Below are 23,785 nucleotides of genomic sequence, written 5' to 3' on the forward strand. Positions count from 1 at the left end.
AATTTATATCACCATGCTAGCCTAACATATAAAACATGCCACATATGTCACATTAGCATTCTGAATCAACTAAATATAATATAATAATACGTTAAAAGAGAATATTTCAATCACAAGATCTTATTAGAATATTTATATTAATATTCTCAAGCATGAGATCATATTACAGTAGAACTTCGATAAAGTTTTGAAATTTATTGATAACAATATAATAGAGATAATACATAATTGATATTGAGCTAATATATCAAAATTTACCTGCATGCTGGGGAAAGTAGGTATGACACACAGTATGTAAATACTACAGTAACAAATTTTTATTTTTATATGCGAATTCTAGCTTCTGAAGTTTAACTTTTGAATATATGTTAACAATTAACATGCATAAAATGTACCTTTTCATTTGATAAGCAAACTTTTTTATCATATATAAATAAATTAATAAGCAAATTCAGATAAAGTGATATAAGGCTGTTTGAGCATCAGAATTCAGAACGTTCCTATGAAATTTTCTAGATATATGATAAATAATTTAATTTTTGAAAAATAAAATAATAATAATTATTATTTTTATTTTTATCTCTATTTTATTATAATATTAAATTGAAAATCTATTAACAAAAGATAATGAAGAGTATATGAAAGAGTGCAATTGTACAAAAGATAGAGACTGGGGAATGGATTAGCTATGATTTAAGAATCTATTGAAATCCTATTTTTTCACATTTTTAAAATTTAAAATTAAGAATCTATTTAAATAGCCTGAAGATGCTCCTGGGATCTTTCTTCATAGCAGCTGTTCAAAAATATCTCCGCCTGTTATACAAATCTTGTGCAACTCAAGTCCTTGTGCTGGATTTTTTTCTATATACAACTACTAAGAACTTGAATATTCACAAAATTTGAACTACAAATAATAAGAATAAGAGTATAAAGCCGCAATACAGTATCTACAGGATTTTGGAACATCTCCTCAGCTCTACTTTGTAATTGATATCATTACTGGAAACATCTAAAACGCCCGACTTCTCTTCAACTTTCTCGAGTAGAAGCTTTAATAATGGTACATTCGAAAGAGTTCTGCATGATCCCACCATGACCAACTTTTTCTGAACAAAAACGTTGAAGAAAGATTTCAAATTTTACTGTAGTACAGTTATCCAAGTTTGAGGTAAGAGTTTGCTAGTCTCTAAAGCCAACAAAAGCATAATTTGTATGGTATTACAGTGCTCTCAGAAATATATTTTATTGTAATATATTTCTAGAAGAAATATTATATAGCACTACAGCAGACCTAATTACTGGATCTCTACATTGCTGAGCATTTATTGTTACTGAGCTAGTTCCTTCATTAGGTTTGTGCACACTACTGGCAAAATATTTACGGGATGTTACAGTAATGTATGTACACTGTAAAGGGATGAAACTTGACCTAAATAATTTATGCTAAATACTATCGATACTGTAATCCCACTTTTCTTAGTATTGCCAGAAATTTTATTGGCAAACAATTTCCCTAGCAAGTCATGAGGCCTAATTAAATTGAAAAAACATAGCTACTGACATACAGAAAGACAAACCTTTGCACGGGTCAGGGCCACATTAATTCTATGCCAATCTCCAAGTAGTGAAGAATTGCAGTTTCTTGGATTTTTGCTGGACCTCACGAAGGACACCAATATGCAATCCTTATCTCTTCCCTGTATGATCAAGAAATGGAATTCAAAAGCAATGCAAAATTTACATGCTACTAATTTCAAAACAATCGAATTCTGTTAAATAGTATTCCGTTGAATAGTATAAATAACTACGAGCAGGATTTTGAAGTGAGATAAATACATAACAAATTCAGAGTAAAAGTGATTGTTGCGACAAACAGGGTACAACTGAAGGATATTAATCTGTCTTCGTTAATAAGATCTCACCACATGTAAATTAGAAATGTTCGTTAATTCAAACACTGTCAAAAAAATCTATCTAACATAGACATTTTTTACCCAAGATATAGATATCCAATTAGCAGTAAGAAAATGGATAATCTACGAAAGAAAATTGCAAATAAAAAATAAAAGAGATAAACTTTAAAGCAAAAAAGTAGAGTGGGTGTGTAGTTTGATGAGATGCATCAGAAAACATAGTTTTTTCACCAGACTTTTTAGTAAAATTTGAATTTTGCAGTTCGCAAATACAATATTCAAGGGCATAAGCAAGGCTTTTTTAAAGAATAACCTGGTATTTGTCAATAGTGTGAATCTCTACAGAAGTAGAGATGCAATGCCGGATTAGATCCGCTTGAGAGTTGTAGGGGGTAATGATTCCAATATCTTCTCCCTGAATACCTCTGGCGACTAATTTATCCGTGACCTGAACATATGACAACAGAAGCATCCAAAGACCATTAGTAAGAAATAAATAACTATAAGTGATCTAACAAACCAAAAATTACTGAGGCAAAAGGAGGTAAAAGCAGACCTCCGAGACTATATGAGCTTCAACAGGGTTATTCACTGTTTTGCAGTCTTTAACCTCTAAAGCAGGCAACAAATCTATATATAGGGTGAAAAGTTAGCAGAACAAGTATGAATCTAAACAACGATTCACAACTGATAGAGAGAAAATACAGAGTAAAATTTTTCAGACCTGTGTTTATAAATATTACTTGTCTATCTGGATTTAACACCTGAAGATTAGAACAAGAAAAAGAACTAACGTCATGTAATTCTTTATATAAGCTTTTGACATATCTCAGTGTAAAAAAGAACAAAAAAAATGCACAAGATCAATAAATCATATATCCTCTAATATGGAGTCAGTCAGGTAGATTCCTTTTTTCTATTACTTTCAAGATCAATTAAATGATATATGATTAATTTAATGACCTAACATTATGAAATTTATATGCAGATTCCTTTTTTCTATTACTTTTACCAGTTTTTGCCATCGTGCACTTATCTTAACTTAATAACAGAAGAAAAACGCATTTATTCATGCAATTTATATAGAGCACAGACATGTTCTCTACTTCTCTCTCATTGTTATATATTTGTTTGATTATATATATTATACAGATATCCTTAATACTACTGGGATTACTCACCAAAGAAATCTAGAAATAGAAAAGGTCACAAAGATCAATATCGACGAATACTTATTGCACTGCAGTTATACATTACCTCCTGAAGCCATGATGACACACGTATTGAACTTGTGTACTTTAATTTGGCATTCTCTATATCTAATGAACCACAACGTAATCTGTTTCCATATATCAAGGCATTGGATAGCTCCATTATTGCTGAACACATACGGTACTGCAAATGAAAATGAATTTTTTTATAAAAATCATACTTTACCTTCTTATGGTAACAAACATTTTGAAAGCTCTGAAAATATCTATTGATCATTCAGAATTTTACATCCAAATGTTTCCTATATGATAAACCTTAATTTCTCAAGAGAGAAGTCTAGGAAAAAGTACGACATGTGTTTTTTATAGGCAAGTCGTATCATTAGTACAGAAAGAGTAAAAAAAGTTCTCAAATGCTACCTGGCTTTGCAGAGCTGAAATTGCCTGGGGATGTGCTTCCGAAAGCCTGCAAAATAAGCTTTGACCCATCCCATTTTCACGAGCCTCAACACTCTAACATTAGAAAGACCATTAAGTTCTAGTCAATTATTGCAGTATTAGGAGGGGGACAAAACTGCACCCGCAATAAGAATTACCTGAACAAGTGGTGGTAATTGGTAATGGTCACCCACCAGGACAAACTTGGACGCGAACATCAAGGGCCCCAAAGCAACCTGTCAAGAAAGAAGTGCATGATACATCAACAAAAATTTAACTGATCAAAGCATTATCATGCATTAAACATGATAAGTTGACGAGGAATGTAATACTGGAGTACAAAACTATGATGTGCATGCACTACTACTATAATGCATAATGTTAAGTGTATATGATATTTGTATATATTAAATGTGTAACAGTGGTGAATCTGCATATACAGCTTTATTAGGGTTGAGTTCTATGGAGACCACCTTTTTATTGGAGAGTTTAGAGACTACATATGTTCAGTCAGCAGAACATTACAAAATATACTATTACACAAAACATGATCTGCTTGCAGTACATATATGGTCTCCAATAAAAAGTGGTCTCCAATTCTCCATATAACTTTTCCCAAAATATATACACATATACATTTATATTTATAATTGTCGTATCCCCACAACTAAATCCCCATTTTTTGGATTTGTCGAATCCCCATATCTATGTACTGCATACCCGCATTCATGCTTCTTAGACAATGAGTAATATCAGCGAGTATTAAAATATAAGATCCATGCTGCACATCTTAACAAAAACCAACATATAGAGTACATACTGGAAGTGTGGTTTGTCCAGCTTCATCCATGATGCATACGTCAAATCTTTTATTGGCGAGCAAAGGGCTGTTTATCCCCAAACAAGTAACTGCAACAACTTTGACTGCATCCACCCTGAGCTTAATGTCCTTGATACTGTTCATATCTGTTGCTGTATTCAAAAATTATACAAGAAATCAGTAATGAACCAACTAGAAGAAAAAGAGGTGGTTAAAGTAAGACCAAACCAGTAATGCAATGCCCACGAACTTCTTCATGCACAGCTTCATATCTGCCAATGCGTATAAAATCAATGTCCTGTGGTAGTTTATTATTTAGTAAATTTCAAGATACATACCTATAGAGTGATGCAGTCAATCTCCATACAGTACTAAAGTGTGTATATATATAAGGCTTTCACGATATGATGTTTACATCTTGCATTGGTAGTAATTATATGATAATCTGTTTCCATTAGTTAGGCCAGTCTTAAAAAATAGAAAGACTAACCAGGTGGCCATCTTCGAACTTAATCATTACACTCTTAGCTATAAATAGCACTTAAGCACATATATACTGCACTATCTCATTAATATCACCTACAATATGCAAACAAATAATGACCATACAAGTTCCATGAAGGTCTATCATTGGTAATTCATCCACCACTTTATATGTAAAATATAACATCACAAATTTGTAGAACTATAAGAGAATTGTATTTTATCTACCTAGGAATTGAGCTAGATTGATAAAGAGAGCTAAAGTTGCTGAGCTACAGAGAAGACAGCAACTATGATAATCAATAATTGAATTATCGGGTGATTTTTGCGGTACTTGCTTACACATATTGGATTCAAGGAAACCCTTTATAAGAGTACAATGGTAGTGAAAATATTACTCGTCAACAATAATCCGTGTATAATTGTGTATATATGACTTATTGTACTATACTAATATGTACCCGCAAATGAGTAATGACTAGTGACTACTGAGTAGACACAAGAGATTGAAATAATGCATGAATCAAGCAATGAAACACACAACACCCTGGTTCTTAAATGCAGATTTAAGCATGTGTATGGATGAGTAGTGGAAGGGACCTAAATGATGTTGGATGACTAGTTTATTATTACAAAAACAGATGTCCAGTGAATAATATTGATTGTATAAAAGCAAATCATCTGATCTAAGAGTATATCGCATCCTCCCAAAGTAATATTGTTTTCATTGCATTTTAGAGTAAAGTGAATGGAAAAGAAGAATTTAAAAAAAAACAAATATTTGGACTTTGCGGCATATCCAGCAGTCAAAAACAGTGTACCATAATAATTAAGTCCCTGATACTAGCCAATTTTTTTTAAATCCCAAGTGACTAAAATTGTTTTCCTTTCATGGATTTAGCATTCGTCTTGCTTGTTTTCAGATTCCCTGTCGTCTAGCTCACCTCTGTAGGTCCAAATTTGATAAAAATTATAAAGTTCATCTCTTCACTTTTGTTAGAGAGAAGATGCTTCCAGAGCCTCCTTTTTTAGTGGATTGGTGGCATAACGACCAATGTTATTCAACAACATACTTTACTACTTGACCAGATCCCTGTCAAGACTCAAGACTACAGGATTGGTACTCACCGGGTGAGACACTTAATGTGGTCACCTACAACACTGAACTTGTCTCTACATGCAAAGGCTTGTAATTATCTACTCATATTGTAAAATATAAATTTAGTAATCATTGTTGATTAGTTGATATTTTTTTCTAGAAACTTTGTTTTGTGGTACAAAGAAATACTGGGTTTTCACTAACATGCAAGAATCTGAGCACTGGTGTTATTTTGCACCATATCACCGTTTGAATATGTGTGAAGGATGAAGATTACCTGGACTTTCAGTTTGATAAGCAAATTATCAATGGCTGAGTTCGTGTAGGATGTAAGCAAAATAGTAGAACCTCTCATTAGAAATGCCTTTACAGCATGCACCATGGTAGATGTTTTTCCGGTTCCAGGCATTCCCAAAATGAGTGCATAATCTTTTGCAGCTAGTATCTGAAATTGAATTTGGTTTGAAGATACAAACTATAACTAGACAAGCATTGTCACTATAACTAGTAAGTAAAGAACATAATGAGAATAATAGATACTTAGTTGTCTTGGTGATTTGGCCTCTAAAGCTGCATCTGGTTGGTTTGAAAGTAATAAAAGGAAATATTGAAGGATGTTACAGGTGGGCAAAATGAGGAAATGAAAGGAGATGAAAGTAAATCAGCTGATAAAAAAGTTTTCATGATAAATTTTTGAATAACATGAGTTGGAGAAAGGAATATGCATTAAATTGTACATCTGAATAAAGGTTAGTTCAAACTTTAGGAAACAGAATGAGCTGAGAAACGAACGTTATGTATAAGTGTGAAAGAATTAGTTTAAATTTCCTTAGTACTAATTTATTTTATCCCATCACATTCACTACCAAGCTCGTACGTAGTTTAAATGGAAATAAGGAACCCTAGCAAATATAAAACCTTGAGTATGGCTTTCCGCTGATCATCGTTCAAAGTTTCTTCTGACCGTATGTATGATACTGCAGGATCTTGAGTAAATAAACAGCCATTGTCAAATCTTGGAGCCTGATTTACAAACACAAGCAAACAGATTCTACAAGATCAGAAAGACATTAAGCAATGTAATTTTTATTATTACTCAAATTTACTGAGTATTTACCTCGAGATCAACAATCATCCTCCTAAGATGAGAATTCCATTCATATTGTAGAAAGAGTTGCACAATGTTGAACCTTAGCCACCAAGAAAATGCAATTTATATCTTTTTACTTTGGCTGATACTGGCAAATGATAAATTAAAACAATAAAGACGCCTTCGAGATGATTTTAAATTTTCATATACCTCATAACTGCAAATGACGCAATAATTTCATCTTTGTCAATCCGCCAGACCTCCTGACAGAGATCTTTTCCAGCTGCCGAAGGGCTACTCCTTGGAAGTCGTAAGCGCTTTGAGAAAGAGACCTATAAATGAAAAAGAAAAAGAAAATAAAACAACCAGAATCTGCAAGATATCTTCTGTGCAGTATTTTGATAGTCAATTTAAAGATTCTTTAGGAAGGTGTTCGTCAAAAACATTTGGAACTTCATGTGGTATAAAATAACAAGGGCTGGCTTGAAATCTTACAGAAACATAGGAAGGACAGATCTCCATTATGACCCCGCTTGAAACTATTAGATGCCCAGGTTCAGTGCTTAGAATCTAAATATTTGACACATAAAATATTGTCAATTCTACATATAAAAGATGAAAGGATGTAATAATTCAAACAGCTAAAAGATTGTGAGCTAACAACCATGGATGCTTACTACTTGAACACGATAATGACAGACAAAAAGACAACTCTGTGCTTGTGTGAAGGGTCAAGCAGAGGAGAGGTTTTTGAATAGCTTGAAAAACAGACGATGAAAAGGTAGCTGTAATTTAAAGATTCAAAAAGGATACAGGATGACATGAGGCAAAAGCCTTCAAAATTACAACTAAATCATGATGCAACAATTAATAACAATCTTCAATGAGTTAAATATTACAGCATATTTACAATAAACCAGAATAGTCCAACTCAAACTGAAATGCTTATAATATAGTTGTATAAGTATAATATTTGGAAACATATACAAATAATAAAATCAGTTATCAATCTATACACAGACTCAAATTACTATAAACCCTTCCTAACAATCTCTCAAAAACATTAGTTGTTTTATCGAATCATACAATTTTTCCAGTTTAATATATATATATACATATATATATATTATGTATATATATATACATACATACATATATATATATATAGGCTAGTGATCCAATACAAACCTACCCTTAAATAAAAACTAAAAACCAATAAAACTAAGTGATATTCTCTTTAGAAATTAGTCACTTTTTCATTTGAGTTTCTATTTTAATTTTGTTTCTAGTGGAGAAGGACCCCATATATGTGTGTGTATATATATATATGGGGCAATTACTCAAATACAATCCACTAAAATACAAACAAAGAAAAACCACCCTAAACTACATCATCCACCCTCTATATGTCATCACCCACCCCCTAAATATCATCACTTACCTAGAGCCCACACTCGCCCCCACTCAATCCATCCCGGGCCCGCTAGAGCCTCACCAAAACTCCAGATAGGCCTTCGACACAATTAAAATACACCCACCTACACATGATCCCACATAATCTCCTCCGTTTCTAATATGATTTTTCCTATCAATTGGTGAGCTTTTTTTGAAATCTGACTTTAATGTATTTTTCTTATCTCCCAACGATCAATTTGCATGACATATGTGTTATATTTCAATGTGATTTAGAATTTTTCTAATTTAGTTTCTAGTTTTTATGATAAATAAGTTTGTATTGGAGTAGGACCATATATATAGGGTTAAGTTCAATGAAGGACTTTGTAGAGAGCGCTAATTAGAGACCCATATTTTCTACCAAAAGGTTCGGCATATAAAATATTACATATAAAGTATTAATTAATTTAATAAATATTTGATATTAAATATGTTTTGCATATAAAATATTATGAAATATAAACTCAACATGTTACAGGACATATGCTCTTTCATTTGTCCTCTCTCGCTCTCTCCCTCCCCCTCCCTCGCTTGCTCTCTCTCTCTCTCTCTCTCCCCCCTCCCCCTCCTATCCCCTCCCCTCCCTCTCTATCTCCCCCCCCCCCCCCTCTATCTCTCTCGCATAAAACAACAAACTTTGATGACTAATGTCATGAATTTTATAGAACACGAATTATAAAATTACTATGTTCAGTAAATAACATGCAAGTGTTCTGTAGATAGTTTTTCATAAAAAAAATTTCAAAATGCAAGTTTTTTCTTATGATTGTGTTTTGATTTACTGAATACATATTTTGAATAAAAGATATGATAAATTTTGCAAAATAAGAAGAGCTGTCCAGAGTTCTCCAATTAAGGAATTCTCCGTATATATCAACTAAGTACAAGGGGCTAGGGATTAATAACTAAACTCTAGACCTCTTTAAACACTAGAAGGACCTTTCCCACCACTCCGGGCACTCTAAGACTCTCGAAATTCTATAATATATTTTCATTTGTATTCTTTGTGAACCTTGTCGATTTATTTAGTGGATCTTGTAGGTTCACGTGATCCGTAGGTTATTATAGTCTGTAACGAAACATGACCTATTTGTTGATTTTTTCAATAAAAACAAGGAAGTCTAAAATTAAGGGATCATACTTATGTTTTATAGTGAATTGTACTTATATTTTACGTTCAAATTCTATGGTGAATCTATATGTGTATTTAGTAAATCTAGTACACTTACATAGTAAATCTTAAAGGTTTGTGGAGTTTCTAGATTTTTGAGGTTACTTGGTTGTGGACATTATGAAATGAAAAATGAATAACGATTTGGGCATGTGTTATATGTAAAAAATATGGGTCTTTATAACGGGTATTTACTTTTGAACATGAAAACTAGATAAAAAAAAATGTGTTCTATTATATAGCACATATAATTCTAAAGGCAATCAATCAACAGTAAGACGTGCCACATGAGAAATTTGAGGTGCTCTTCTTGTATACCAATTTTAGAAGATATGCTTGCGTGAAACACTAAGTAATATATTGCAGCTATAGTCAAATGGTGGCATGTAAAACATATATGACAGTAGTTATATAAACTCTGATATGTAATAAGTACCACATAGTCCCCGCTCCTAAGTGAACAAGTTGCATCTTTCACTGATGCAGATTCTCCTTCATCTTTTTGACCATCAAGCAAAGGAGATTTTTGACGTAAGAAACAATAAACAAACTTGTTGCCTTGAGAAATCTTTGCCAATGAGGCTTTTTTAACAGAGGTTTCAAGAAATATAGGGGACAGGCAACTAGTAGAACGTCCACTGTTCGAACAACGCGAAGACCATATGTCTCTTTTGGCATCCTGACAAGTAAAATGACCAGAAATTATGAATAACATTCTTAATAAAAAAATCCTTTGACTGTATGCATAACAAGAAAATAAATGCTAACCTGCAATTCTTTAGCTTCTAAATCGATTAGTCTGTCCCATTTTTTAAGGAAAGCATAGTGTGAACTAGTTAAGTGGCCAACAAGAGAATCGAACAAACTTCCCAGCCCACTGCCATCTGCATTTCCTCCTTGTGCCTACAAATATATTTGGATTAGTATCTTGTACTAATTTAATCAATTTGAAGTTAAGTGTCTGAAATACTTTAAACAGTTACAATATGTTGGTTTAGGTGCAACTTGCTGGCATCTGTTTCTATCTGAGGATCCTGGATTGGTACTAAAAGAAATTTAATTACATCTCAAACAGAAAAGTAAATGCAGTTTGTAATTACAGCAGCATCATTTATCGCAACATTTAATGGTGAGACGATACTATAGCTTCATCTAGGAGTGAATAGAAATCTACGTAAGATACCTTCTCTTAGTTTAATATTCTTATATTCTTAGCATTCGTAAATAAATTTTCCAGCAAAACAAGGTAAGTTTTCCAATCAATTGCATCCGGCACAGCCTATCCATCTAATGTTTAGAGACCAAATGGCCAAAGCATTGTTACGATGAAATAACTAACAACACCTTCCCACAATAAACATGAAGTATCTAGAATTGAAATTATGGAGCTTGTACTCACCCTAACATTAGTCAGAGGCTTCTCAAAATCATTTAAAGCATAATGAGTACAGCATTTGAACAGGTATCCTTCATATTCCCTAAAAGCTTACGGTCATAATTAATAAAATTGCTCCATGTGATACAATACTTAATCAGCACAAGAGTTGTGGAAATCATCAATCTCTGTACTTTGATGACGAATCACAATATTGAAAATTTATAATTTACTCCTGTGATATGGCATATCAAATCTATAGACTATTAATAAAATACAATTAGAAAAAATAAATTTTCAGTACATCCATGATTAAATAACTGCTATAAAGACTAAAATATGACTGACTAACAATCCTAAAAATGATGCCAACAAGAGCTTATTTGTTTAAGTTCTCCTGATTAGCTAGTCCAACTCAGGTAAACAGGGCCAAAACTATACAGATACCAAACACTGATTGTCTAAACTGGGCATCCCACTCGTCTTCTGTATATCAAATATTATTTGCAACATAAATATGTTGCTAAGCCAAGGCATTCTATGCCATGGCATGTGCGAGTATGTGATGTCCTCAACTAAGTACGATATTGTAAAAATAAACTCAAAGAAAACTATGAATATATATAACATACAGGCGGATCTCAATACTTAGGACACAGAATAGGTATTGCCATCTAAAATTATTTCAAAAGGTCGTATCACCTTTGTGGACCTGCTATTATAAATATTAATATTTCTATGGAAGCTTGCTTTAGATAAAATGTGAAACCCATGGAAAGCTTCAACTTCTATGCATTGAATATGGTCCAAGACCTTGCATAAGCTTTATATCATTACTAGTATTACTATTGAGGATGTTATATGACATGTTAGCATGAAACAGCTCCAGTGTCGATATGGACAATGTAAAGCTTCAAACAAATTGAAGTCATTTGTGCATATTTTGTTCTCATACAGATTATACAACTATAACACTGTTGGCTCTATTTAATGAACTGAATTACCCACTGTACAACACATTTTAAAGGAAGCAATTGTATACGAATAACTACTGTCAGGTACAATGTGTACAAGAAAGACAACAAATTGAAGTCAGTTGTACATATTTTGTTCTCATTCAGATTATACAACTATAACACTGTTGGCTCTATTTAATGAACTCAATTACCCACTGTACAACACTTTATAAAGGAAGCAATTATATACAAATAACTACTGTGAGGTACAATGTGTACAAGATGTACAATATATTAAACGGAAGAGAAGATAAGATCCTTTTTATGGACAGGGCCATTGGTTAAACAGCTATCGGGAAAGAAACATAGACAAGTTTTGAATCCTACAAACTAAAAGATTACCTTATGGTAGACTGTACAAACATTGAGGTGTCGACAACTTTTGCACATGTTTGGATTCTGCATGTAAAGTAATCAGTACATCTTTAGATACAGAACCATATTAAGAATATATTCATATAGCAATGATCATTTAGGGTAAACCTTTAACATTGGTGGCAGTCGCTGTGTAGTTGTAGCTTTTAATATACTATCAGCGAGTTCATTACGACGCATAATTAAGCCTACCAAGTCAGATCTTCGAACAACAACTCCCTGCAGAGATTATGGTCAACCTCAACTACATAAAAGAGACGCAAGATGAATAAAAAAAACCCATACTGTTGTACCTGTGTCTGGTCCGTGTGGAGATAGTACAAGAAGCCAGAATCAACACTCTCATCATATCTGCATATGCATGAATTACAAAGATAAGAACACTAAAATACAGTTTTCTTAGTATTGCTAATCAAAATGTAAAGAAGTGAGCTACTGTGTACATACCTATCTGACATAAGGAGAGTGTACAACATCACTTGCGCATTATGTTCCATTGCTGTCTGCATATTGACAGAGTATGAGTAAATGCCACAAATATAACAAGAGAAGGGATGAAAAAACAGATGAAGATTTGCATTTAAGATACTTAGAGATGGATGACCAAGGATGGTACTGGCATCCATCAGAAAAACATCTTTCATACTAAAAACCTTGCCTGGCCTGTAGTTGCTTTTCCAGTTTTGAACTCAAGAGGCATGATCTTCTCGAAATTTTCACCGGCACTTGATTCAAATTTTACTCGGAGTGAAGCATCAATTATTCCTTTTAGACCATATTTTGGGGCCCATGCCACTTCCTCGATATCAACTACCTACATGTGAATTTTAGTTTATAATATTCAGTAAGAAACTGCATGTCTAATCAAGTATGCAAACTAATACATTGATACCTAAACTGTCATTAACATAGTATTCCTAAGTTATTGTTAAACCAGGTACTAAACCACTTTCAAGATATGAAACATCCAGATGGAAATAAAATATATTACTTAGTCAAACATGGATAGTTATGTATAATTTTTACTGAGACCATCCAGGAGAACTGACCTCGGATATCTTGACCTTCTTCAGTCCGTCATTAGTTCCAAAATCAACACTAGGGGTTCTGGAACCCTGCAAGGTACAAACATAATCACATGCAAATTATATTCCACCTATACTTATTAGAGGTGCAACACGGTGTGATGAATGTAAAGCACTTTTGACAGCAATAAAGGATAATGGATGTGTGACTTGATATTAGATATTTAATATTGAGATGAAAGGTCATGCTACATAGAATTAGCTAGTATCTTAGTATAAATTAAAATGAATAATGCAAACTGCAAAATTTAGTTGTACACAAAGAATATATTCTTCTCGTTTGTGAGTATCCATAAATGTACTACCGGACAGATTGGTTCTTACAATTGTTACCAGAAGTTTAACTAAACTAAACTTAAACACAGAATTGTATTAGTGGTGACTATAGAAAGGGTTAATTTGTAACATAAGGGCAACTGATCTGATAAGAGTACAGTTCTGTGTGTGTGTCTTTTAGCAGTCCAGCATTTCAACTTAATAGAGGATATTGACAGTCAACGTATGCTGACTTATAAAACTCGTGTCGACTATGGATGGAGGCACTCACAGCTACTTAGCCATTGAAGAATAGCGGAACTTTTTTTATTAAAAATCTAAATTGCACCTTTGAATCCCTGAAGAGGAGGATCCAGTTTAACATTTTTGGGATTGCTTCAATCAATGTCTTGTGAGTATCAGCATCATTTGCTGCAATGTTTGGCAAAGGAAGAAGTCAATAATTTTGCATATTTCACACCTTATGTTGGAAGTTTAGACCCATTGCTGACATGAAAGCTTAGGTTTTAAAGTTCAGCATAGTGATGTAATATGTGATGCTGCAGTTGAGAAGGTGGTACTACTATAGAAGACCAGTTCTATGATTGCACCTTCACATGCATACAAGCTTTCAAAGTTCTTCTGAAGCACTATCCTTGCATATCCCTCCAAGTATTCTTTTGTTGGATTTTCATGAATAAGCCCAGCCTGGCAACAAATATCTAGTCTGTTATATATACAATGCATTTACATGCTTGAATAGATAGAAGCTTGCTCCAGTCAAAGAAAGATATTGCAAATTAGACTTAACAAGAATGAAGCTTAAAAACCTGGAAAATTTGATGAAGTAAGGTACCGATCAATGCTGCAATTGAATGCTCGTTACATTTTAACCTCTCATCCAGAACAGCACGTCGTGTACAGTTGTAACTACCAGCAACCTAAAAAACATATTTTAAATTTACGGAGAACAGTCATAAAATTAAACACAATGCCAAAAAGATACAGATGACTAAAAGGCGAATTAAAGGACAGATGAAACACTACCATTGAAATTATTTAAGTAAAAAAACAAGAAACTTAGCATTAGAAAGGTTGATCAACTTACCCGAGTCCCAGACATTAGAATATCAGCATGAACAATTAGAAAGTTTTTGTCACGATTAACGTCACACTTGCCCTGCTCATCAAATTCCCCAATGACTTGAACTGTGTCTCCTGGTTCAATAACACTACAGAACCTGCAAAAAGAGTAAGTAAATATTACTCTCATGAACACCAATTTGTGTTTTCCGTTACTGAAACTTTATGTCACTCATACATTCAGTGACTGAGGCAGGATCATTTTCAGGGGGGTCCTAAACATACATACTAATTAAACTAAAAAAATGTTATATGTCCATTAAACTACAAAATACTAGGCAGTGTATTTGCACTTGATTCCCCAGTAATTGCAAAGTCGTTTTCAGAGTGATTATGAGGATTATTGCTTGTAACTAGAAACACATAGCGTTCCATGTTGACCGAGAGAGAGAGGGAGGGAGGGATAATTTTGTCCAAAATCCAAACTAATTATATGTCTCCAGTGCTGGGCTTTTTATATTTTTGTAACAAACAACACTGTAATAATTTATACATAGAATAATTAAACAAATATACTTAGTATAGTACTACATGTGAAAAAAAATCACAAACCTCGACCCCCCCTCCCTCCGTCTCTGCATACATTGATAAATCAGATACATATAATCATATTCACTTCAATGTTTTTTATTAATTCATATGATCATATTCAATTAAATGCTTTTTCGTTACCAAGTAAATTCTTAGTTAACAATAAAAATCAGAAGTGATGTACAGATTTTAACTCTCTATAGCCTATTATATAAATTTAGGTTAATGTGTATAAAATTGAGAGGTTTTACACCCACATGCAGGTTGTTTTTTTTGTCTTTCTTTTAATAACACTTTATATGACTTGATATAATGAGAAATGAGAAAGAGAAAATACTTTGCTAGAAAAAAATATGGATACTGAAGGAAATATCTAACTTACCAAGTAAAAACAGAATTCTAACTCTGTTACATAAATATAGATTTAAACTTATTCCGCACACTTAGGCAGTGATATATAGCACCACTCAAACATAAAACTGGACCAACTAAAGTTGAACTACGGCTATGCATATGGGCTACTGATTTGAGCGAAATGGCCAATATTAGCATAGTAATGCTCGATTATTTAAGCAGTTACTGTACTGATGTGTGCGCTTTTTGTTTTATGGCTTCTTGCTGAACTTTCCAAATTTCATTTGTTTCTCCTCCAGCTAAAAAGAAAAACCATAACTGTGAAATAAGGAATTTTGTAAAGTGTGAACTTTCCTTGTACGTATATCCATGTTTCTTCCTTCTTAAATTGTAATAAAAAAATATTAAAAAAATTGTTGAGTCCTGCACTTGGCCATGTATCCATGTTAGATTGTTATAATCGAGCCTGTGTAACTTGGGTTTTAGGTTATTTTGGTACTTCTTGGTGACAAACAATTACTGAAACTGTTTGCAACATAGTGTAACCCTGGAGATTGGATATAAATGTAACTGACGGTATAGGACAGTGAAGAACTTGAGGAATCGATCCCAGGTGACTTTTGCATCCACGACATGAAAGAAGATCCAAATGGCATAAGCAATTATTCTTCCGGATGAAATTATCATACTCTTTGAATCACCCCCAGTGTGTGGCATGGATTTGAGATGTAACAATGCAAGACACATTGTCACAGTTGTAGAGACCGGGGATAACAATCCCGAGGGTAAAGTCAGCTCCAGAAATTTTAAAAAACCAACTAATTGAAATTTTATAGATGAATTAAACTAGTAATCATGGAAATTTTCCATCTACATAGGACCTAAGCTATGTTACTTCGACTCTTCTATTTAGGTTTTTGTACCCGTGTCGGACACTTGCACACTCGGACACGTCACTCATTTTGTGTCGGATCCTTTGACTATAATGTGGACACTTTGACCAATTTAAAATCAAATTTGAGTCAAACTTACAATTCAAAAGAAATATGTGAGAAAAAAGAAAGAAGCAAGAATGGGATAAAAGTACTAAAGACGCCTAAATTGCGAAATCCACTACAAAATCATGTCTAATTTGAGTTTTATTGTTACTTTTTGTTAAGATGTCTAACTTACCATACTTGTTTATTAGTATACTACAATGTGTCCCCGTAGGCCCGTAGCCATGTCCAAAAATAGAACAATGTCCCCGTGTCCCCAAATTCCAAAGTTCCCAAGTCCGACACTCGGATATGTGTCGTGTCCGACACTCCATACCCGAGTCCGAGTAACATAGGACCTAAGTGTTGGTAAATTGTCCTCTTCCTGTCTTCTTTCACTATCAATTTAATAGAGAAACCTCCACTTCTATGCTTAAATATATTTGAGATTGTACTTAGTTTGGCATTGTAGTGTGGGATGACTTGCTTCAACCTTACAAAATTTCCCAGTTATTCTTTACCAGGAGTTGTATCTTTCTTTCTTTTCCTCTGCTTAATTATGTCTAATTGGCTGTGTATATAATTGAGTGCTAGACTAATATCACAACCTTTTACTTCATATAAGGTATAATGCAGCAGCAAATCTGAGATGTTTATACTACTACTGGTCTAGTACATGATGCTAAATGATAGACATGCCTGAGATGTGCAGGGGCTAACTCAGCTTCTCGGAATTTAGAGAAATTTATGTCTTCAACTAAAGTGGAGGGTAACTGAACCATACAACGAGATACTCATATAAGCCATCAATAAAATCTCACTTCCTAGATCTTAGATTATTATTTATTCACTTAAAGTTTTGTTTGTGTGCCAATATTCTTCAAACAAACTTATACACCCCTTCCCTACCCAAGAAAAGGCCTTTTTAAATACTTACCACTCATCGTACAAATGCACAGCCTGCTCTTCTCCACTTTGTTCATTTAGTAATCGGAGTACCTGACAGAAACATCTAATCAATTTAGTTCTATACTAAATTAAACAAATGTGGTCTAGAATGGCTGTACAATACATACCTTAACAGGAAACTGGGTACCTGTTGAACTAAGAGGCCTTTTCTCTGACACCTGTTCAGAGACATGATGAAACATTTTGCTTAAAATAAATATATCCCTTTTGCAAAAGAAAAGGATGTACAGACAATGCATCAAACCTCTAATACAAGGAAACATAGACTTGAAGGTTTTCTTTTGGCCTCAGTTAGTTCCACTGCAGTATCAGATCCTGTGCATATCTCACCATCAAGGCCATGGGGGATAATTTTTTTCACACCATCACATTCTAATTCATCAACAGAAAGAACATCTCCTACTTGATCTAAAAGATCAAGCAATGCCTGGAAATATATAGAGGCGAGATTTTCAGATCACAGCTTTGTGAACATGTACCCTTTAAAAAATTAATGCTTAAAGTTTACAAAGAAGTATACTGCATATAAAAAAGAAACTAGAAGGAACCAGAGTAACATATCAAACTGATTTTTTGACAAAATAAGCAAAAGAAATCAGCTTTTCTGGACCTTTTTGTGCTGCCGTGTCTCATGCTGATCAGATACTCCATTAGAATTAACACCCTCTGCCGGCTGCAAATAACTTATGCCATTTATCACCAAACATCTTTCTTATAACAATATACAACTTCTTCTATGTTTACCTTGTAAATACTAACAAATAACTAAATAAAATTAACAGCTAACTCCATTTTTTTACATATAACAACCTTATTATTGCAATATGACAGAGATGGTGGAGTCTGGAAAGGACTCTGACTCTTTCCAGCACCAGATTTATCCTTATCATTCCCGCAGTCAGTTCGACCATGCTCAGAGTTAGCATTTCTCAGGCTTGTTTGATCTGAGAGTATCAATGAATTTTCCAAAGCCTTCAATGGCGGGGATGAAAGCCATTTTTCAAGCTTTCCTGTTGAAGCATCGGAATCCTGTATGTTCAAAAAGTCATTTATGAAGTGGTATTCCCAACATCTTTAACCACATAAGTAGCTGAAGAAAAGCATGCCTTATCTAGTGAGCATTTCTGAATAGTCATAGAGTTGAGTCTTGAAGAATCAGCCAAGACCCGCATAACCCCCGGCAACTGTTTGAATTTTGCATTGAGTCGCTCATTTACAGGAGAAATTCTCCATGTGACCTCATCACCCCCTTCATCCTGGCTTTGCTTTATCAACTATTGTAATCACAATGACAGAATATTGTCAAAATCACTCGAACACCTAACTGTACAGTATTATCGTCTCTTAGCCATAAAGGTACATTTATACAGATGAGCAACAAATAGTAGTAGTACTAAATAAGACACCGCATGTTCAACAAATACCGCTTGGGACGGTACTATTTGCTTTGAATTACCACTACAATGATTTTCTAATCCGAATTTAATCCTTCTAGTTATGACATGGACCAAATTTGATCACTTTCAAGTTGTTAAAGGAATAACAACACCATTGAGAGTATGGGGGCAACTAATAATACTCTTGAGATGAATTACAAAGTGGTATGAGAAATTTAATGGATTTATCCAAGGACTTATGTGTGGGATCAAGAAGCCCAATTTCAATTAGAGCAAATAGTCCAAAACTCCTGTCCCTCATAAAGATATCCCTAAAGCCAGATATCTAAGCAGTATGCAACATTTCTTGCTTCGTAATATTACACATACTTTCAAAATGTAAATAGGAACACATACATTGTCCAACCACATATTACTATTTATCTACATTCTAGACACCCTTACAATAATCTAAACTATCAAAACCAATCTAAAGGAGCAAAAGTAGTGCTCCACACTAGACCCGGCAATTATTTACACGACACAAAAATTTAGTGTTTGTGTTCGCATTTTGAGTGCACGACACCAAAAATACACGAACATGAAATACACGACCGAAATGTAATGTCGGTTTTGTGGTTACCCTCGGGGTACACGAAAGGAGACAAGGTACATGAAATAAATAAATAAATAAATATATTATAATATACTTCAAAATTCAGTATTCAATTTTTGTGACATATTTTTTATAGAAAATATAACCTCATAAATTGTGAAGTGTGTAAGTTTCAGTCTTGTGACTTGTGAGTTGTGACAGTCAAACAAGTCAATATTATTAATGATATACCAAAAAAAACACGACAGATAGACCCATCAATTTTTGACTCAACACGAATGTACACGATATAAATAAGTTTTAAGAAAATAAGTATATTTTCATGTAGAAAATATATATTTACATATATAATATATATATGTGGACAAATTTGTACACTATCATATGCAAATATATAGATTTAATATATAATTTATAAAATGTATTATTTTAAATATATTTTAATTAAATTTTATTGTTATACTTATAATAAATTATGTACACAAAAGTACAAGACACGTTTTGAAATGAATATGGTTTTGCATTTTGATACATAAATTATAAACGGGTTGGATACACCTGTACACGAAACACAAATATACACTACATGAATCTAAAGACACGAACGATTTACCACGTCTACTCCGCACAGAAAAAACAAACAAATCAATGGCTTACAACATTTATCAAAGTCCACGCACAAACCTAATTAAACCATCAAATTCTCGTAAATGAACTAACATCTACACGACCACGCCAACACTTAAAATTACGCGAATTACCATTCCAGGGGAAAACTTAAACCGTTTAGCCGAAACCGCCTTGCTAATCTCCGGAGACACATCCATTTCATCCACATCACCATTCCTAACAACCTTTCCGTTAGGCGTATTCTCCAACGAACCCTCCTTTTCAACTCCAACCATCTCAACAACCCCGGGCCCCACTCCACTCCCTCCCACAACCCCCTCATTCTCCACCCCCAAATTCCCCGGTTTTCGATCCACCACACCCAAATTGCTTCCGGTTCCATCCTCCCGGTGCTCCGAAACGCTCTTGCCCGGTTCAGTTGATCGAGAATCCGGTTTTTTGACAATTGGGGGTTTGAATTTAGGGTTTTGGGAGTTCTGAGTGTGGCGATCGAAGAAATGCTGGATTCCGAACTTCGACGGCTCCGATTGCTGGTGGTTCGGGTTGGATTTCTTCGAGCCGCTGCCGGGTTTTTTGCGTGGGGGCATGATTTCGCGATGAAGAAGAAGACGACGAGGCTGTGTTTGTGTGTGTATAGTTAGTGTGTGTGTGTGTGTGTTTATAAAGAGACTGAAATGATTTTCCCGCGTAAGATGTATGTGTTTGGGGATATAAATGGAAGGAGGGAGTGGATTTTGGCCGTTGGATCCGATAGATCTGGATCGTTAAATTACAGTGATACTCAATTTTTACTACTAATTTATTCAATTATAATCACAAATATTTTTTTATTTTGTGTTTAACGTTGCTGAATAAAACAAAAAATATAGAGCAAGGATGTTAACAACTGGAGTATTTATTCATTAAACAAACTTGGTACTTTTTTCATCTTTTTCCACAAAATATAATTTTCTTATGACAAAATAGAAATCTTGATTTGTAAATCAATCGGATTTTAAATATTATATATGATTAGAAAGAGAAATGGATGTTATATTAACAAATATTTCAATTTCATGAATGAATTATAAATTAATGATGATCGAAATCAAAATTTAACATGCAGATATATATATTTTGGTATAATTCCGAAGGGTGCAACAGTTTGTAACATGCGGATTTCAATGTTAAAAGAAAATATCAGCTGAATTCTAATTGCAGAAAGTATAAATAAATTTCCCAGAGTGCAACCGTTCCATTTGAAGGCAGCTATGATATTATCTAAGAGTAAAGTAATATCAAAAAATTATTTAGAAACAATTTACACATCAAGAAAGCAGAATATTTTAACACTGAGCTTCCCCTTCTTGGCTTCTTGAGTACATTAAGCTCACATTATGCATTAAGAAAAACCAAGTCAAAAATAATTAGGCATTTTGCCAAATCTGAGTACTCCAATAATAAAAATTAGTATCTTTGACAAGGGTTGAGAGAAATTCATCAGCCATACCAGCAATTGTATTCAGAAGCTAGAGGCTAAATAATGATGATATTGCCTCTGCAGGAGCAAAAACAAGGTTCAGTTGCCTCTTATCAGCAAATCGCAATGTGGTTACAACAGAACTTGTGCCCGGATAGTATTAACAGATATATTGCTGTGTTTCACAATTGATTAAAACCAAGCTTTCAAAGTTTAAGCGGAAGAAGAAATCATACAAAAGGCCGTACTTGATAAAGTTTTGTAGCACGAAATGCACAGATGCAAATTAACCATATACATTTCTGATAAGGTATGAGTGGTTATCACAGTATAATTCACAATCCTAGCTATAGAAGAACAGGAATCAGCAAAAGAGTGATTTGTTGTTTATTTTGGCTGTAATCTTACTATGCATACCAGGAAGCAGGTTCCACAAAACAGGACGTCAGAAATTATAAGAGCAAGATAGACACAAACATCATAACTACATATGTTCAACAAATCAGAAAAATCAAGCTGTTCTCAACTAGTACAAAACAGCGCAAATAGTTCTCAACTAGTGAAATACATAGCAGATCCAAAATCTGAAGTAAGTGCAAAGCACATAGAGATAAAACTAGGAAGGAGCAGACATGTACATGAAAAACAACTTCAGTTATAAACTACCGCAATTGGAATATCCTAATCAAATTGTTCAACCAAGACCATGTCACCATGTACTGCAAAAACAGCAGGAAGTGACGTTGTGAACAAAGAAGCTCCTGACGTTTAGGAGGAGGAGAATTTCTTATAATTTAAAGGCCTCTCATAAAACTACAATAATAACCATATCTACAATTTCTTACATGCTGTAAGTGGATCAGCAGTAAAAAACAGTCCTAACTACACAAAAGCAGCAATCAGAAAAAGGAGGGATATGCAAACATGAATTAACCATATTTAAATTCACTGGAGTCGTACGATACATGCCAGGAAGCAGAAATGACACGATAGTCATCAAAGTACTCGAGGAATAATACAATCTTTAGAAGCCTTTTTATTGCTGCTTAAACAGCAATATAAAGCAATTCTTCTAACAGGCACAAGCATAATAACTACCAAAAAAATAAGGCATCAAACAAGTAAAGTTGTCACAACTAGTAAAATACAGAGCAGGACCAAATTTTGAATTGCATAAAAGATTTCAACCATGAGATTAAACTTTCAATTGAAAAGTACTCCCTTTTTATGAGCTTCAGACTTGGATTTTTGGAACTATATCTGCACCCCTTCATGAACCGGAACTCTTTCACCAATACAAGACTGCGAAAAATCAAAGTCACAACCAGAACTTCTAAAGTTTAAGCGGACCAAAATTCATAAAAAAGCACTCTCAAATTAAATATTCTAACACGAAATACACATGCAAATTAACTGTATCTTGGATAAGATATAAGTGGTTATCAGCCGTCACAATTCAAAACCCTAGCTATATAAGAACAACAATCAGCAAAAGAAGGAACTTTTGATTTTTTTTTGTTGTAATCTAACAATGCAGACCAGGAATCAAATTCAGCAAAACAGGACATTGGAATAATCTTTTGTGAACCAAACTAATCATAATAAAACTCATACAATGTCCCAAACACCTAATTCTAATCCATACTGTATAAACCATTATTCCTCTGCTTAAAAAACCTTGAACAGCATACATCTCAATTCTTCTAGACAGACACAACTATGACAAATACAAGGGTATTAGCATCAGAAGAATAAAGCTGTTCTCAACTAGTGACATACAGAGCAGATCCAAAATTAAAATTAGATTCACATTTGAAACACAAATTGACATTAATTAAGTGGTAATCAGCAACAATAATTAAGCAATTAGCAATCAGAAGAAGACTCAACACTATGACTCAATTGAACTGTCCCCGAAATCTATTCCTAATCCTCTCCCAC

The 23,785-nt window shown here is 33.7% G+C and overlaps 1 protein-coding gene across 1 annotated transcript; it reads right to left on the reverse strand.

The window, feature by feature from the left end:
* Nucleotides 1-702: 702 nt before the first annotated feature.
* Nucleotides 703-21,062, reverse strand: LOC108200647 (DNA replication ATP-dependent helicase/nuclease JHS1). The gene is made up of 34 exons (XM_017368868.2): nucleotides 20,517-21,062; nucleotides 18,870-19,037; nucleotides 18,574-18,792; nucleotides 18,374-18,436; nucleotides 18,008-18,190; nucleotides 17,871-17,921; nucleotides 17,732-17,793; nucleotides 14,898-15,030; nucleotides 14,620-14,730; nucleotides 14,401-14,497; nucleotides 14,139-14,221; nucleotides 13,499-13,564; nucleotides 13,108-13,263; nucleotides 12,897-12,952; nucleotides 12,743-12,800; nucleotides 12,558-12,668; nucleotides 12,417-12,473; nucleotides 10,452-10,586; nucleotides 10,120-10,362; nucleotides 7,553-7,627; nucleotides 7,268-7,389; nucleotides 7,085-7,157; nucleotides 6,886-6,990; nucleotides 6,245-6,412; nucleotides 4,614-4,683; nucleotides 4,386-4,537; nucleotides 3,724-3,801; nucleotides 3,548-3,640; nucleotides 3,174-3,311; nucleotides 2,641-2,680; nucleotides 2,473-2,546; nucleotides 2,230-2,364; nucleotides 1,581-1,700; nucleotides 703-1,109 (listed from the first exon to the last, which is right to left on the reverse strand). The coding sequence occupies exons 1-34, from the start codon at nucleotides 20,970-20,972 to the stop codon at nucleotides 951-953; spliced, it is 4,110 nt and encodes a 1,369-aa protein (XP_017224357.1). The 5' UTR covers nucleotides 20,973-21,062; the 3' UTR covers nucleotides 703-950.
* Nucleotides 21,063-23,785: the final 2,723 nt, after the last annotated feature.

The sequence above is a fragment of the Daucus carota genome, chromosome 9, assembly GCF_001625215.2.
Source record: "Daucus carota subsp. sativus chromosome 9, DH1 v3.0, whole genome shotgun sequence".
NCBI lineage: Eukaryota > Viridiplantae > Streptophyta > Magnoliopsida > Apiales > Apiaceae > Daucus > Daucus carota.

What these genes read in the sequence shown, in the direction of transcription:
- LOC108200647 (XM_017368868.2), bottom strand. Translation starts at nt 20,972, where the DNA reads ATGCCCCCACGCAAAAAACCCGGCAGCGGCTCGAAGAAATCCAACCCG. An exon ending in GAAAAGCAACTACAGGCCAG is followed by an intron (nt 12,953 to 13,107) that starts GCAAGGTTTTTA and finishes GTCAATATGCAG; the next exon opens with ACAGCAATGGAACATAATGC. An exon ending in ACACTATTGACAAATACCAG is followed by an intron (nt 1,701 to 2,229) that starts GTTATTCTTTAA and finishes TTGATCATACAG; the next exon opens with GGAAGAGATAAGGATTGCAT.